At 32.2% G+C, this 16,725-nt stretch overlaps 2 protein-coding genes across 17 annotated transcripts in view; one reads left to right on the forward strand and one right to left on the reverse strand.

Annotated features, from left to right (window-relative positions):
• shi (dynamin-1 shibire) overlaps positions 1-9,544 on the reverse strand; it is a 37,158-nt gene extending 27,614 nt beyond the window's left edge. For 4 of the 15 annotated variants that reach the window (XR_013034700.1, XM_076526015.1, XM_076526035.1 and 1 more), the window contains exons 1-13: positions 8,842-9,542; positions 7,874-7,947; positions 7,302-7,451; positions 7,024-7,227; positions 6,758-6,950; positions 6,460-6,669; positions 5,707-5,921; positions 5,443-5,588; positions 5,208-5,365; positions 2,603-2,629; positions 1,136-1,307; positions 815-1,060; positions 156-167 (exon numbers count right to left, since the gene is read on the reverse strand). Coding sequence is in view for 14 of the 15 variants with exons in the window: in XM_076526015.1 (XP_076382130.1) it covers positions 156-167; positions 815-1,060; positions 1,136-1,307; positions 2,603-2,629; positions 5,208-5,365; positions 5,443-5,588; positions 5,707-5,921; positions 6,460-6,669; positions 6,758-6,950; positions 7,024-7,227; positions 7,302-7,451; positions 7,874-7,947; positions 8,842-9,005 (1,971 nt within the window). In the remaining variant the exon portion in view is untranslated. Of the gene's footprint in view, positions 1-155; positions 168-555; positions 568-814; positions 1,061-1,135; positions 1,308-2,602; positions 2,630-5,207; positions 5,366-5,442; positions 5,589-5,706; positions 5,922-6,459; positions 6,670-6,757; positions 6,951-7,023; positions 7,228-7,301; positions 7,452-7,873; positions 7,948-8,841 lie in introns of all 15 variants that reach the window. The other 11 variants (XM_076526008.1, XM_076526022.1, XM_076525999.1 and 8 more) reach the window with 11 other exon arrangements.
• A 2,227-nt stretch (positions 9,545-11,771) lies between these two features.
• PpV (Protein phosphatase V) lies at positions 11,772-16,525 on the forward strand. Of its 2 annotated transcripts, XM_076526049.1 has the most exons (8): positions 11,785-11,843; positions 11,920-12,374; positions 12,520-12,615; positions 12,747-12,954; positions 13,061-13,140; positions 13,225-13,330; positions 13,414-13,575; positions 13,666-16,525. In XM_076526049.1, the coding sequence occupies exons 2-8, from the start codon at positions 12,306-12,308 to the stop codon at positions 13,854-13,856; spliced, it is 912 nt and encodes a 303-aa protein (XP_076382164.1). In that variant the 5' UTR covers positions 11,785-11,843; positions 11,920-12,305; the 3' UTR covers positions 13,857-16,525. The 2 variants fall into 2 exon arrangements, with proteins under 2 accessions (XP_033321625.1, XP_076382164.1); XM_033465734.2 differs by having other exon boundaries at positions 11,772-12,374.
• Positions 16,526-16,725: the final 200 nt, after the last annotated feature.

Consider the following 16,725-nt stretch of genomic DNA (forward strand, 5'->3'; position numbering starts at 1 on the left):
TAGTACATAGAAAAAAATATTTTTTACAAAAAGACAGACATATCTTAATAGCGTATTTGTATTTGCAGTTGAAGCAGAACTGGGTGGAGGTGTACTATACTTGTGTAGGTGTTGTGTATTCTTGCATATCTATAACATTCTATAATCGTACCAACCTCGTATCCTTCCTTTAGTTGATTAGAGGCAAAAAACATTCAATAATTGTAAATGCGCAATACAAGAGTTTAATTAAATTCTGAAGAAAGTTAAAAACGCTATCTGCACTTAAGAAAGGATAATGTTAAAATTAGTGAACCTATTATTCTTCAAAAGATAATCATTGTTGCATTGTAGAATTAATAATTAGGTGGTAATAAGCCCAAATTTGTTTACATTTCAAAACTCAAATCGAATTAGTTTTTTTCTTAGATACGAATCCTTTGTCACATTAATGGAATTATAATGTTCAATAAAGATGTTAGAAGTATTTTCTATTTCCTAAGATTGTATCACACCACCACACAATTAAAATTTGATATAAAATACATTTTGTTTACATTTTTCGTACTAACTCACCCGCTGCTTATCCTAAAATAAATCAAAACCAGTTTTTCTAATAAACATAAATAAAATGTACATCGACTTATAATAATTATCTACGTTCGTCTTAATCAAAATCAAAGTATAACTTATTATTATACAAAAATTAAAATGGATTTATAAATTTGATATTGTTTAATTTTACCAATATATCGTGCTGTCTCCTAAAATACGATACACATGGAACATGTATACGTAGAACGTTAACTTTGATTGTTATTGTATAATAGCTCACCTCTCCTTCTCCATTTGTTTGCTCCGTTGATTTTTCGGGATATACACCGGCTCTAAGGAACGATGCCTTCCAGGAGTCAACATCGTCCTGCGTTTCACAACTCAGTTCAAGTTGTTTGTAATCCTTATATACATTTCTGCCTTCTGGATTGAACAATGCAAACAAATGGCGGCGCGACATAAATCCCTGTTCCAGATCACGCAATTTCAAGCCATCTAAAGGTAGCATATACTTCTTTTCACGTTCCTGAAAACGAGAACAATACATGTGAAATATATGCTTCATTATTCAATGCAATATTTCGATAATAAAAATAATTACTTCTTCATCTTTGAACCAGGAAATGCTCTCGGATGTTAAGACAAACCAATAATCTCTGGATCCACCTTTCATTATACCAAGATTATGAATGCACATGTATCCCTTGCGTATCACCTGATTGCCTAATGTATGGCGTCCAGATTTAACAGCATTTTCTGATGACTGTTGGGCACTGTAACACAAGGAATAATATATAATGAAATGCCAATTAGAAAAGAACATTTCAATACCCATGTACAAAAAATTCATTATAACAACTTGCCACAAAAATCTGTTAGTTCGTCATATAAAAAATATCTAGCAGGGTAAAAACCTAGCAACTTCTTTGAACTTATTCAGACGTTCACACAAGTTTCATAAATTGAATCTTTCGCTAGAAATAAACTGGTAAATTATATTAAATAAGTAGTTTTTTCAAAACATGTGCACTTACAATAGAAAATTAATAAAGAAAAATGAGACATGACAAAAGAATAACAATATAGATAGGATAATTACATGGGCAATATATCTTTCGTTTTGTTATCTGTTATAAAAAGAATCCAATACAATTGAAAAAAATGTAATTTTACCTTTCAAACTGTATTAATTTATATGTGAAAACTATAACATACAGCCACAACAACTCCATGCATATACTCTTTCATACAGCTTTAAATATCACGCTTGTATATTTCTGGGTATGCACATCATTTGTAACATGAAAATACACACAATGTTATTACTACTAAATCAACACTGTAGAAATTTTGCAGGTCATAATGCACAAAAAGTTGCATAAGCACATTTTACATTCATTGTGAAAAAACAGTGAAAAATGGTGGAACTAAGATTTGATGGTGCTGTATGAAATATACAATTTGGAGCATTTACGAATGATTTAAGCAATGATTGCAATGATTGATTCATTTGATAGAATATTCGTTTAATGCAAATATATACAAAAGACTGATGCAATTTAATTCTCAACAAATCATGGCTGTATTCTACTCTATATAAAACTATAGAAAAATGTGGCCGAAAGAAACTCAACAATTCATATTTAACAATTTTATAATGTTTAATTTTTATTCATTTTCACTGAATATACTTCTATTTCTGGTATTGTACATTTTTAAAGCTGTATTTACTTTGTCATATCAAGTTAAAATAGTACATAAATTGTAATTATAATGTAGAAAAATACAATATTAAAAACATATCACAAAACCTTAAATTTCGACTTAACGTTTAACAAATTAAAAAGTCGCTAAACAGAACATCACATATGTTTTATTGTGCGAAATATAAAAACGAATTGGAAATTCTTATGTTATGGATTATCTTGTTTGTTATAGAAATGATAAAAACTGAATGCTAGGGAAACTTAAATAAAAAATTAAGCATAAAAGAAAAAAGAGCGTGATAATGGAAAAGGAAGAAAAATGTAGTGTAAATCATTGTTTCAATGTACTTTATAATTCTTACCTTGCATTATGGCTACTGGCTGCCGCGCTGCCGATATAATTAAATTATTTCTTTAATTGTGAAGTATAAAGAATTAATGAATGGAAACAAATGTCAGGAGATGTGTATATGCTATGTAATTTAAGGAAAGACATACATAAAGTTCGTACAACACAGAGTTAATAAAGACAGTGTTAATAATGTACAAAACAGCACAAGAATTAATTATACACAAGAACTGCAGCTGAATATACAGAACAATTGCTTGTAGTATGTCTTGCCTTTGACCATACAAAAGGTAGTGTTATAGCAAAAGTTATAATATTCTTATTATTTGTTTGAAATATTCTTAATTACACAGTAATATGAAGAATAAAATTATACAAATATACTTTTAAGATTCATGTACTTTTTCAGAAATGAAAGTCGATGGAAAATATTATCATACAATTAAATGTCAACAAATCGAATTTACAAAAAATGAAAAAAATTTCACCAATAAATTAATTTTTGCATTGTATTAATTTTCTTTTTAATTTTGAATATGTATCAAGTGTTGAGTAAGTAGAAGTATGCATATATTGAAATGAGGGAAAATATGAGATACAATTTTATATGACTATGTATATGACACAAAGTGTCATACAAATATACATGAAATAGACAAAACAGCAGTAAATTCTACTATTTACTAATGATACAAAGAATATATGTACCTGAGCTTTGAAGAGCAAAATGAAATAACAATATTTGCTAATTTGAAGCTTGCTATGTGAACTGACGTTAGCAAAGCATGCACATTTGTAATATACCGTATAGACCTGATCATTGACAGTACATTATTATTTCTAATATTGAGTTCCATTGTACCTTCAACTAATCGAATTTTTTCAGGAAAATACGGTATACAAATGTATTATAATATGTATACATATTTGATATACAGGGTGTCCCAAAATTAATAATACAACCGAGGAGGAGATGATTCTACGTGCAAACACAAATCGAAATCGCAGAATAAAATTTTTTCGTACGAAGCTTCGTTTTAGAGAAAATCAAAATTTCATCGAACATGCTTGCTTTAAATGAAATTATTCAATGTGTCTATGTGTGTTACTCGTTATTTCTACTTGTAGTAAGTACTTATAACGCCATGATGTTTAACAATAATTGAATGATTTCTCTAATGTTAACTTATGCTATGCAAATTGCATTATTATAAAATACTACACTTTTTTGGCAAACAATAAAGTATTGACAATCACAAGCATACCAGTTAGCTCACCACTGATTAGCCATCGACGTTATAAGAATACTGCTACGCCACATAAATTATCTAGCGATATTGGTTCTACTGTTTGACGTATTTCTTATGGCTTGAATTATTGCTTAAGAACTTATATCGCCAATCGACAAAAGAGACGAAGATCTCATAGAATGAAGTAGATGTCAGCCATTAGGCAAAACATCCCGTTAACTGCATCAAACGCACACCAAAAGAGATAGACAATTTGTTTATTGTTATCATGTAATAAATTGCAACTACACAGGGTGTCTAGAAAAATTGTGTAAAATGCTACACGAAAGCATACAGTTCACAAAACCCGTGAGCAGTTAAAGCGTGGAGAGCATAGTCGCCTAAAAGTTAATGTATATATAAGTAACCAGTGTTGGATAAACAAGTTAAATCGAATTCAAGTACACGCAGATTAAATGAATTTTTTAATTCGATTCCCTCCAAAACGGAACTCCATACAGAAAAACTTCATTCTACCTTTTATTTTGAATGATTTTGCATGTAGAATCACCTCTTCCTCGTGCATACTACTAATTGTGGGACACCCTGTATAGCCAAATATGTATTAACATAAATAACGAAATTGGCGTAAACAAAAATGGAACAAGCAGACTCTAATGTAACTAACTGTATAAATGCGACCTGCCTGTTCTCGTATTTTTGTATTTTCATCATTTTTAAGATACCTGAATGAAACTTTCACGATAAAATCATAATTTTAACAGTATAAGTGTTTGTTTTAGTAAAGCATATTGTCATTATGTGAACTATACTATGTGTTGAATTTACATTAGTCATGCAATATAGAATTCATTACTGCAAGTGAGAGAATCTTTTTTTTTTATTATTATTTCACCCAAGATAGAACGCCCAAATATCTTAAGCCAGTAGAGATGCAAGTCAATATTCGCACAAAAAATTCGGCTGTGAATAAATTCTATATCTTTAATGGCAAAGAAAGTGTTTAGGTAATCTATTTCCGATGAATCCGACTGTACCAATATTATGTACTTTATATTTCAAATTACGATTTCATAGAAACAGAAGTAACTCATATTCGTATGACATTTTATTCTCATATGTTAATGCAATATTGCTATTTTTAGTGTTTCATTAACTGAATTCACATTTTTCGAGAGAAAGGACTACGAAAATTAATGTATACAAGTACATTGAAAACTATAGCTGCAGTCATGAATGTAATAAGAACAACATATAGCGCTAGATGTGCGGTTTATAAAAATAAAAATTGTTGATCATATTATTTACTTTTTTGACTTTGCTGAATTACTACGAGAATATATATATTTAACTATTGGAGTAACTTACTTGGCGAAACCGATAAAATCTTCGTGATTTGTGTTCATGTACGCAAGTTCACAGTCCACCAGAAGTACCAACTGCTCCTTGCACATCTGCTCACGTTGCCTAATATGAGTGGTAATGATACGTTCTGTTTCTTCCCTCAATCTAGGATAACGTGACATCTGCCGTACAAAAGAAAGATCACCTTTAATAATCCGTAATTACAACTTGTAAGTAGCAGAGAAAAAAAATCACCTACCCTATCTGTACAAATGCGTACAACATTACTGAGTTCCTGTACAACTAAGTCCACACATTTTAGACTAGGTTCTTTGAGTCTATTGATTTGTTTCTTGACTATTGCCTCAAAGGCCATATCAGGAGTAAACAGTCCCACCCTGATACCTATGACATTACACAGCCATTTTGTAAATATTTTTAAACACAGCAGAATCTTCGCATGCTAACATACGTGCATGCTAGATTCTCATAATAAAATAAAAAATGTGCAATGATAATTTACCATGAATATTCCTAATGGCAAATGCAATTTCCCGTCTCAATTCTTTCTCGTCAAATTCCATTTTAACAATTTCAAATGGAAAACGTTCGTGGAATAATCTATTAATCTTAGCACCACCGCTAAGTTCCATTGTATTGATTTGCGCAGATCCGGAGCCTTCAATAGTCCTTTCGAAATCTGACTGAAGCTGCTGTATCATCCTTAAAAATGTTTTTCTTTCAATCAATGCATAGAAGAGCACTAAACATTAATATTAATTGTATGGGTAGAGAGTCACAACATTTAATGCTGCAATAGGTAATTTGTAATGTTTCATTACAATGTTAAAATTCTTTTTGTTAGTTACAACAATTGTTATGGTTCACTCTTCAGTTACAGAAGTGATACTAAAACGAATAACAATTTGCATGCGAGCTATGCACACTTTGTTAAAAACAAAGGAAAATTGTAATACCTACATATACAATTGTACAGATCTGAAAAATAAAAAAATGCTCTAAATGTCAAGAGACCCTCCACCCATAATGTGCATTGAAAGAAAACTATGGAAGATAAGTTTAGTTTATAAAATGTGATATTTGTGAATATACGTTACAAGGTGCAAGACATTTTATATAAACTTAGTTACACATACATTTAAACTTTTACTATACATTTAAACTTTCTTTTTATAAATTCGCAGTTTTAATCTTCAGTAGTAAACTTGAAAATTATATTAAATAATCAAAATTACTACATTGGAAATATACTTACTGCAACATAGCTTTTGTCTTTATGGCAGGATCATCAGGTCTAAAATGTTTGTATTGTTCTACATCCTTTTCCAATGCAAGTAACTGTTTTTGTAATCTGTCCCTCAATGCTGGTAAAGTGTCCCTGATATGATTTGTCAATTGTTGATTCAAAACTCGCTGTAAGTATGGTGTTCCTAATCTATCTGCTAAGTGCCGATAAGATGGATGGCTAGCAAATAAAAAGATATTATATACATATTTTGTGTGTTTTAATATTTTAATTTCTATGACAGCACATAGTAATTAATTGTCTATACCTCAGGAAAAACTTCCTTTCTGCTGCCAAAGCATTTTTAATGTCTTTTCTACCCTCGATATCTTTCTGACTTCTGTTAACAACACCTATGTAACCACGCCTTAGGGGAAGTAATTTATTTTCTAAAATATCCCTTGCATCGGTGCCATCATCCATGAGATCCAATTTTGTAATAACACCAATTGTACGTACACCTTAAAAAAAATTATAGCATAAAAATATTTTTCCATACTTAATATAAAATATCAGATACAGCTTAAATTTTACCTTCAGGATCTACTTCTTTAGCAAGTTTAAGAGCATCGCTATTTGCCAAATCAGTGTTTGCTGGAGTTACTGCTAATATGAGGCAATTTTCTCTTTTGATAAATTGAAAAATCATAGCTTTAATTTGAGCTTCGATATCTACTGGTTGATCCCCAATTGGTACTTTTGTCAGACCAGGTAAATCAATTAGCGTCAAATTGAGAACTGTTAATCAAAAATTTAATGAGTTAATATGTTCTTAAAATTTAATATAGGTCATAGTGAAAAAATAAATTTACCATTTGGTGAATACACTCTTAAATTAATAGGTATGTTGGATATACCCTTGTTACTGCCAGTCACCCTATCAGTTTCACCTTCGATTTCCTTCCGTACTTCATCAAAATCCACAAACTTTTTACCCTTACAGTGTAGAAATTCAGCAAATTCTATAGTAAAAAAAAAGAACATAGAATTAATATCCTTAAGTGTAATAGTAAATTAGTATTCTAAGATTGATGTTTGTACTGAAATTAATAAGGCATTCAACTTTCTGCTTATCAAAAGTTCATTGTCACAGGAAATGTGATAGATAACAGTTTAAAGATACTGTCATCAAACTTACTACAAAAGAATCTTTCATCATGTACATAATTTATAATATGTACATGCAAAAGGAATATTTTACTGAAAGAAATATTATACGTTCAAAGAAAGAGAAATAAAACACATTCATGCTGAGCAAAGTTAATCTAATCTTTGATTGTACAGAATTTTGTTTACATTTATGATAACTGCTAATATTTTTCCAATACAAAATTTTCTAACTCTGTAGTATGGAAGATTGATAATCAATTTATCTATGACTCACCAGTTGTACTGTTAATCAATTGCAAGATAAGTGGTCTTCTGGTTACAATGCCAGATCCTCTGGGTAAGAAATCTCTGAAAAGAACATCATTACAAATTTTATCATTGCGATAATTAATTACACAGTGTTCATTTTACGCAATAATATACATTTTATGAATTACATTGGAAAAAAAGGATCTAACACAAAAATATAAATTTTAGTACAAAACTATTATCATGAAGGAAATTATCTAGATTATTCCTGCACTATATTTGTTAGTTCACACACTAGAGTATTTTTGATATTCCTGATTATAAAATGGTTATTAAACGAAAAAAATATATAACACTTAGCCACACATGGTGTGCATCTACCATTGGAGGATAGAAAATGATCAATTAATCTTTCTTAGTCTCTAATTAACAAGATTCAGTAAAAAAGAATACTTTCCCATATCTTACGAATTACGGTTCGTAATGGGTTAAAACGTATCATAAATTCATAGATTTTTAGTCATTTGTATACTGAAAATTGCAAGCAGTTCGATTAGATGTTTAGGGAGAAAAAAACATAGTAACACGAAATGACAAGAAACGAACTATGGTGTGAACGATTAAACGAATCGTTCGGTTTATTAAAAGTCTGAATAATCTGAATAATTCAGTGAAAGGTCAAATATCATAGACAATGAGGAAGAGGAACGCTTTGACAGGTCGCTGTGTAGGCCGCCTCGCATCATAAAGATATAGTTGATTTTGATGTCACGATCGATAGGGATTAAAATAGTTAACCTAAAGGGGCATAGAACAGGGGGGATAGAAAAATTCGAATAACCGATGACGGATATTAAAATTATAACGTGGCGTAGTTCGCCACGCCTTCGTATCAAACGTCTGAATATTCTCCTGGCTAGGATGAGCAATTTCATCGATGATGTTATATGGAGAAAAAAATCGGCGAAACGATTGGGAAAGAGAGATACTTACTTTCCGACAAAGTTCTCGAGAACGGAACTTTTTCCAGCACTCTGACCACCCACCACTGCGATCTGTGGTAGATCGAGTTGCATATGCACCCCAAGTTGTGTGAACGCATCTTGCAGCTTGTTCACGATCGGGATCAACTGTTCCATACCCGTGTTTCCTGCCATTTTGTCGAGGCTGCGTGCTCACTGACCCAAGAACACGATCGTTTTCAGTTTCACGGCTGTGTCCTGTGGGCGACACCGAGCTGCCACCACTTCCACGCACAACCGTCGAGGGTAGCTGCCAGAAGTTATCCTATCCGTTTTTCGTGTAAAATGCGCACTACCAAAATGGCCGATATCGCGAAGGCACGGTCGGTCTACATTGAATTTCACCGCATTTTTACCGAAAAACTGCGATTCTGCACGGACCACGAACGAAAGATGTCAGCCACTGCTCTACTGCAAGAAACTCGCCGCCACAAACCTCCGCACACCACTGCGTTCACATAAATGAGATCCAGCGTACGGACCAAGGCACGTAACGTTTCAATCGATAATCGAAGCGTGCGCACAGGCGCCTTCGTTGTGACCCACTTTTCGCCGCGAGATAAAATCCATATCGTTCTCCTGCTGCTGACCTTTTTCCCACTTCCCACCGTAATTTGCTATCGAAGGAAGCTGGAACTACACCTTTTGTCTATTCCCGATCTTACCGCGATTAACAGTCGTCCTCGCCGTCGACGTCCCCCATTGATTTTGAACGTTACGCGGCAAATACTTTTACTGGCGCGGAACGTTTGTAATCATTGAGAAAGTAGGCGGTGACCAATGAGAATAGTACTATGGTACTTTTTTGTTACCACATTTGTAAAAACGATTGTTTCATTGGCTGATGCTTAATGCATAAGCGTTTGAAGTAACGAGGTTTTATGCTTGTAGTCTTTCCTTACCCGAATGATACGTTTACATTCCTTTCAGAGGTAGGGTAAATTAGGTGAAATTATTTGATTCGAAGAGATGACTATCGTAATTGGCGGAACAGCTTTCTCAAAGTATCTTTTTTTTGCAAGAGATCAAGGTTATCTATATTTATTCTGACAAATGAAACCCATCTTCTTTGAATAACGTTAGAAAGCGTGTTACAAGATCGAAGATTGCACACGCATATAACCTTCAAGCGACCTTGATCATCAAAATATATTTTTATTCATTTTAATGTATCCTCTAAATTAAACATACATGGCTGCGTAATTAGCGAAATGGGTTGTATCTCATGTAAGAGATTCGTTCGTAGTATTATAACAAATGCTTGGAGTTCTTGCCCTGAATTCCTGAACATTTTGGACGTCAGATACCAAAGGAATGCTAGTGTTTATTCTTCTTAGAGCCTATTTCTGTTGTCCGTCGGTTACTACCTTACCGTTTTCAAAGATATTCAGAAATCAAGAATAATACCGAGCACTTTTAGTGTAACTAGGAAAGATCAATCATATCATCTGATAATTGCATACAAGTTAATTTATCTTACCCCCAAAAACAGTGTGCATGTATATGGTTATTTCAGTTGCAAAAGCCAAACGGACCATCTTATACATATATGTATGTGTAATCTACGTTTATTTCCCTAGACAGCTTACTTCTACTTATTGAGCTTTTATTACAACAGATCGTTATTTAAGAATATCTAAAGTATTACTTATTTGACATATCCATGTGAAACTGACTCACCATATTAACCAATATTAATGAAACACAGCTAAAAAAAACTTGCTCTTTAATTGCTCATAATTGCTTGCTTTTAATTGTTCACTTATCGTTTTAGAGAAATATCCAAAAAACTTTTTGAGACGCCTAGTGACTTTTATGAGAGGCTGGGGACTTTTAAAAATACGAAAATTCTGAAGTAATACATAAAACACGGAATTGCACTTTTCATCTATCTAATTGTTCACCTCTACAGGGGCGATCATTTTATCAATAAACAATGAATTTGTAATAAACAAATATATAAGGAACTAGGAGCACGTGCTGTTCATGGCTGCCAAATATCAATTGGTATATGCATATACCAAGCACGTGTAGACGTCCGTGAAAATCATGTTTTTCTGTACTCTAATAAAATGTTGACAATTAAATCAAAAACTGTTTTCAAGGTATCAATGTTGCGTATAGTCTTATTCCAAGACTTGGATTAAACTATCGTACATTGAATTAGAGTAATTCTTTGAGTATCTATGGCAATTGATATTTGGCAGCCATGAACAGCACGTGCTCCTAGTTCCTTATATATTTGTTTATTGAAAATTCATTGTTTATTGACAAAATTGTTGCATGTGAAAAGTTGAGCAATTAGTTAGATGAAAAGTGCAATTCTTTGGTAGGTCATGCAGCACCTTTTATGCATTATTTCAGAATTTTCGTATTTTTAAAAGACCCCAGCCTCTCATAGAAGTCACTAGTCGTCTCAAAACGTTTTTTTTTTTGGATATTTCTCGAAAAGGATAACTAAGCAATTGAAACTAATTGGTGAGCAATTATGGGCAATTGAAGAGCAATTTTTTTAGCTACGTTTCATTAATATTGGTTAATATGATGAGCCAACTTCACTTGTGTTATGAGAATTCTTTGATGTACATACATGTAAAGTAACATTATTTGATCTTGACCTCAGATTTTGATGATTGTAATTGTTGTGCAAATATCATCGAATATGTTTTTACTTATATGTATATATTTACTAATGATAAATTAAAAATTCCTAGGTGTTAAATAAGATCATTGGCCAATACATTAGTTATACAAAAGTTCAATATTTTATTCTGAGACTGAATAATAATAATACTGATACTTATATGAATAGAAATTGAATAAATGATTTTTTAAATTCTGTTATAATCATTTTTTATTTTCGCATGTATTAGGTTGGAAACTATGAAACGGACGTTTTTGTTTAGTCTGTGTTCAGCTGCGACTGTGTTCATTGTAATGTGCGCTCGATATTTTTATTTATAAATTTTAAAGGTATTCTTCTTGCTCGTTTCGTAAAATTTTTTTCGTGTTTGTATCCCATTTTTATTTTATTTTTCTCCGAAACCAGATGGAAACAAAACGCGATTTACATCATTCAACGGCCGTTTCATAGTTTCCAACCTAATACTTTCATTTTACGCTATAAAAACGTGCTAGCCAATAGGATAAAAGGGTTAAAGAGAATTGAAGTTGGTCATTTTTAATCGTATGTATGTTGCCGTGGGTTGTGGTTGCGTCTTACACGATGGAAAAGATAATTTTCCTTAATTCAACGATAACTAAAGCTCATCAAATCTTGTGCTTAAGATGAATTGAGATGAATTGTAATCGAGGGATTGATTCCAATTAATTCAGTGAAATAGTTGTTAAAAATACAAATCAACTATAAATTCTGTATACATATATGTAGTGAGTGAGGGCGCGATCAGTATTTTCCTACAATACGATTCCAAAATGTCAGACATCGATAAATGGATAGAAATTGCAAAAGAGTGCAAATACCTTCCGGAAAATGATCTTAAGGTAAATAACATGTGCAAAGTATTATTTCTTGATATATCAATTATAATATATTTATACGATAAGTTGGATAAGATACTAAATGCAAGCGCATAGGTTACTTATACTCACTGTATTTCTTTCCAATAATTAGATTAATTTTGTTTAGAAACTTTGTGACATAGTATGTGACTTATTAGTAGAAGAATCTAATATTCAACCAGTGTCCACTCCGGTTACCGTATGCGGAGATATTCATGGCCAGGTAAGATTCATACTTTTGTTCTAACCTCAACAAGACATCGATATTTGTAGTAGATAATGATAAGTATTTCGATAGTAAAGCTACGAATTTTTTTTTGTATGTATCGATTAAAATCGTTTATCTCTTTTTAGTTTTATGATTTAGAAGAATTATTTCGAAATGGAGGCGCTGTGCCTGATACAAATTATATATTCATGGGAGATTTTGTAGATAGAGGGTATTATAGTTTAGAAACATTTACCCGCCTACTCACACTTAAAGCTAAATGGTCTGATAGAATAACATTGCTTCGAGGAAATCATGAATCCAGGCAAATTACTCATGTTTATGGTTTTTATGGTCAGTATATATTTTATTATAAAAAAAGTAATATATTATAAATTATAAAATATAATTTATTGTATGAATGTACATATTATAATAATTATTTATATATCACATACAGATGAGTGTCAGAACAAATATGGCAATGCTAATGCTTGGAAACACTGCTGTAGGGTTTTCGACTTGCTCACAGTTGCTGCCGTTAGTACTTAAAAATATTTGTATATATGTATATTACGTTTATATTTATTTTCATGTTGCATAATTATGTATGTTTTATTGTAGTTAATTGATGAACAAGTACTATGTGTACACGGTGGATTATCTCCACTTATTAGAGCATTAGATCAAATTAGAACGATCGAAAGGAATCAAGAGATTCCACACAAAGGTACTTGTATTACTTTAATGTTGTACCGGATTAATTAAATTTATTTGTAATAAAAACTATTTTACATTGGATTCAATTTGTAGGTGCTTTTTGTGATTTGGTCTGGTCTGATCCAGAAGATGTAGAAACATGGACTATTAGTCCACGTGGAGCTGGTTGGTTATTTGGCAGTAAAGTAACATACAAATTTATGGAAATCAACGACCTTAGACTCATTTGTAGAGCTCATCAATTGGTTCATGAAGGTACATAAATGTTTTTGTATAGACTTGGCATAATTAAAATATGCTGAAATAGGATATTATTAATTTTATTTCTTTTAAATTTATTTACAGGATATAGATATATGTTTAACGATAAACTTGTAACAGTATGGTCAGCTCCAAATTATTGTTATCGTTGTGGTAACATAGCTAGTATTTTACAGTTTACAACTGTCGATTCAAGACGCCCAGTGCTATTCGAAGCAGTGCCTGATTCTGAAAGAGTAATTCCACCAATAATCCCTACACCATACTTTTTGTGATCTCACTCTGTGGTCTATTTGTTTGGATGCAGAGAGGTGGTATCTGTGTTTAGGCTTTACGGGATTACATGACTGTTTCTTCACGTTGATGGACACAGGCTGGTACCATGACAGAGCACAAAATTTTCCAAATACAAAAAGAACATCACAAGACGATGGATTATCCAGAATTCCATGCGAAACCAAAATGTTTCTTTATGTTTTTCATAAGAGAATCGCTTGAAAATCAGAATTAACATGCGATTGTCCGTTCAGGGAAAATGTGTATTAAGGAAATTTTTTAAGGAAATATATATCGATTTTTATATGTTGGAATGTTAACTTTTTTATACATAGCGCGCCTGCCATTGCATCAGCCTGATTTCTCTAGTTTGTAAAGTATTTTGCATTGAAACAAATGTGAACATTCTGTGGTCTAGACGCTTTTGCTGTCTACTGTGTACATTCTGTAGAGCATTCGCATCTCAGAGCAGTATTGTGAATGCATCATGCTAAGGAGCTCTGAGTTTTTAAACAAGTTACGAACGTGAACAACAAGTGATTCATTAGAGTACGAATGAATAAATGGAAAAAAAGCGTTTAAACATTCCGGCAAAAGAAGAGTCTCTGAGTATAGTGAATGCTTAATTGATATTACGATCGTTGTGCGTAGAATTCAGGTTTATTAAAGCGTGAGCATATATACTACTGTTAAGGTCTTCCTGAGTATGTAATTAATCTGTTCTGGTTTAGATACTGTGTGTGCTGCGTGCAATTCTTTTTATTCTAGACGAGCAAATCAGTGTTTTTAGCAGCATAAATTCGGCAATTCTGCCGAGGTACAAATAGTATGTAGCAGTAGCCAAAGTTTTCCTGCCTAGGTAAGGAAATTCAGTAGAACAATTGTATTATATACTAGAAGTTGTTATTATTTCTATGCATATGACAATTTTTATCTTATATTTCGTGTGATTTTATTATGAGCTCAACGTGAACACCATGCAAAAATAACTTGAATAGTATTGAATCAAATTTTACTTTCAAAGTATCGGCCTTCTCAGCCACGTATCACTAAATACTAAGCAATAATTTGATTATTATTATTACTATTATTATTATTATTATTATTATTATTATTATTATATTATTATATTTTTATTATTATATTATTATTATTATTATTTTATTATTCTTATTCTTATTCTTATTATTATTCTCGGAATCTTTGTACAGTTTCCACATTATATGCCAAATCGCTGTCGTACTGAATAATTGTAATAACTAGATTGTCATAAGTTTTCATTAATGTAGGGAGCAATTTTTAAGAACCGAGACCTTTAGCAATGTGCCTCTAAATTAATAAGCGTTTGTGTAATATAATGATACGATATTGATACATAATTAACGGAAGTGCACTGGCCATTGCGTACCATAAGCCTGAATTCTGACCATCGATTTGTTAGCTCATGATATTCCTAATCGATCACAGACCCGACAGATAACGACATTGGCATTGGCATTGGCATTCACTGTCGAAGTTAAAACAAAAAAAAAAATAACTACTCTATTTTGAATTTTGTGATATAGTTCGAGCGGGGCATGTGAAAATTTGCGTCGACGTTTGTAACGATTTTCCATGTCGAGATCGTTTTGAGGATGTTTTGAAGACTTGTTATTTCAAGAAGTATAGTCAACTTTTGAACAGTGCCTTCAGAACTATAACACGACGGTCTATTAGAAGTAAATACTTTCTACCGACGGATAATCATAGACGAACTAGGGGGACGGATCATATAAATAACAGAGAGCTTAACATGGGCGTGTGTAAAGAACTTTCTTCAGACTTTTTTACAATTCTTGAGACTATAATCATTGATAATCCCCTTTATATTGTATTTCGACTTTATTAATTAATCATGTAAGATATTTCGGCGTCCAATTCGATTGCTTTACATATGAATACTTTTTACATTTTTCGATAAAGAACAAACAACAAAAAAATAAAACGGAGAGAGAAAGGGAGCAAGAGACAGAGAGAAAGAAAGAGAAAGAAAGAGAGAGAGAGAGTGCAAGTGGGGGGAGCGCAGGGTGAACGAAGAAGACGAAAATGAAGAAATACGATTTATATATATCCAGATTGTTACGATATGCAATTACACGATTTTACATTAATCACTGCTTTTATATTTACATTATTGATACTGTATTAGATAGATCATTACGCGACGCAAGACACGGAGTTAACGTTACAAACTCGACTCGTCGGTTTTGCAGCCTCTTTGTACCGTGAAACGGAGGTGATGCATGAGAATGCCTGCGTAGTACGGACATCCTAGGGAACCTAAAAGTATTAGCTTCTGTGTCTACCTGGGTATTCGCAGGGAATCACCTTTTAAATGCCTCTGTCTGTGATCGCTTTAATCTTATCGAAGTGTCCAAGCGCTTGCGACCGTATTCTAGATCGTTAGGATCCAGGAACCAGGGATGATTATAAAGACAATGACATTATTAAACGGCGAGACTAATAATTTAGCTTAATGTTCTGTGCAGGAGCTTGAACACTGCGCATAATCCTTAAAGATCTCACAGGTAGACAACATTTTAAACGAACATGTACCTTGAAAGTATAGACTTTGTTATGTTGTAATGTAACGAGACGTCTGTAATAAAAGTGCGCAAAAAATTGCAAACGACATCCATCAATAACAACAACAACAATAACAACAACAACAACAACTTACAATTCCCGACGCTGTTCATTGTGATAAATTAATAGAGTACAATACGCGTGTACCACGTGGTGTACAACATGCATACAACAATATATACGATATTACGAAACAAGAAGACAAAAATGAGAAAACACCGTTAAAAAATAAAAAAAAAAAAT

This window comes from Megalopta genalis, chromosome 1, assembly GCF_051020955.1.
Source record: "Megalopta genalis isolate 19385.01 chromosome 1, iyMegGena1_principal, whole genome shotgun sequence".
Taxonomy (NCBI): Eukaryota; Metazoa; Arthropoda; class Insecta; order Hymenoptera; family Halictidae; genus Megalopta; species Megalopta genalis.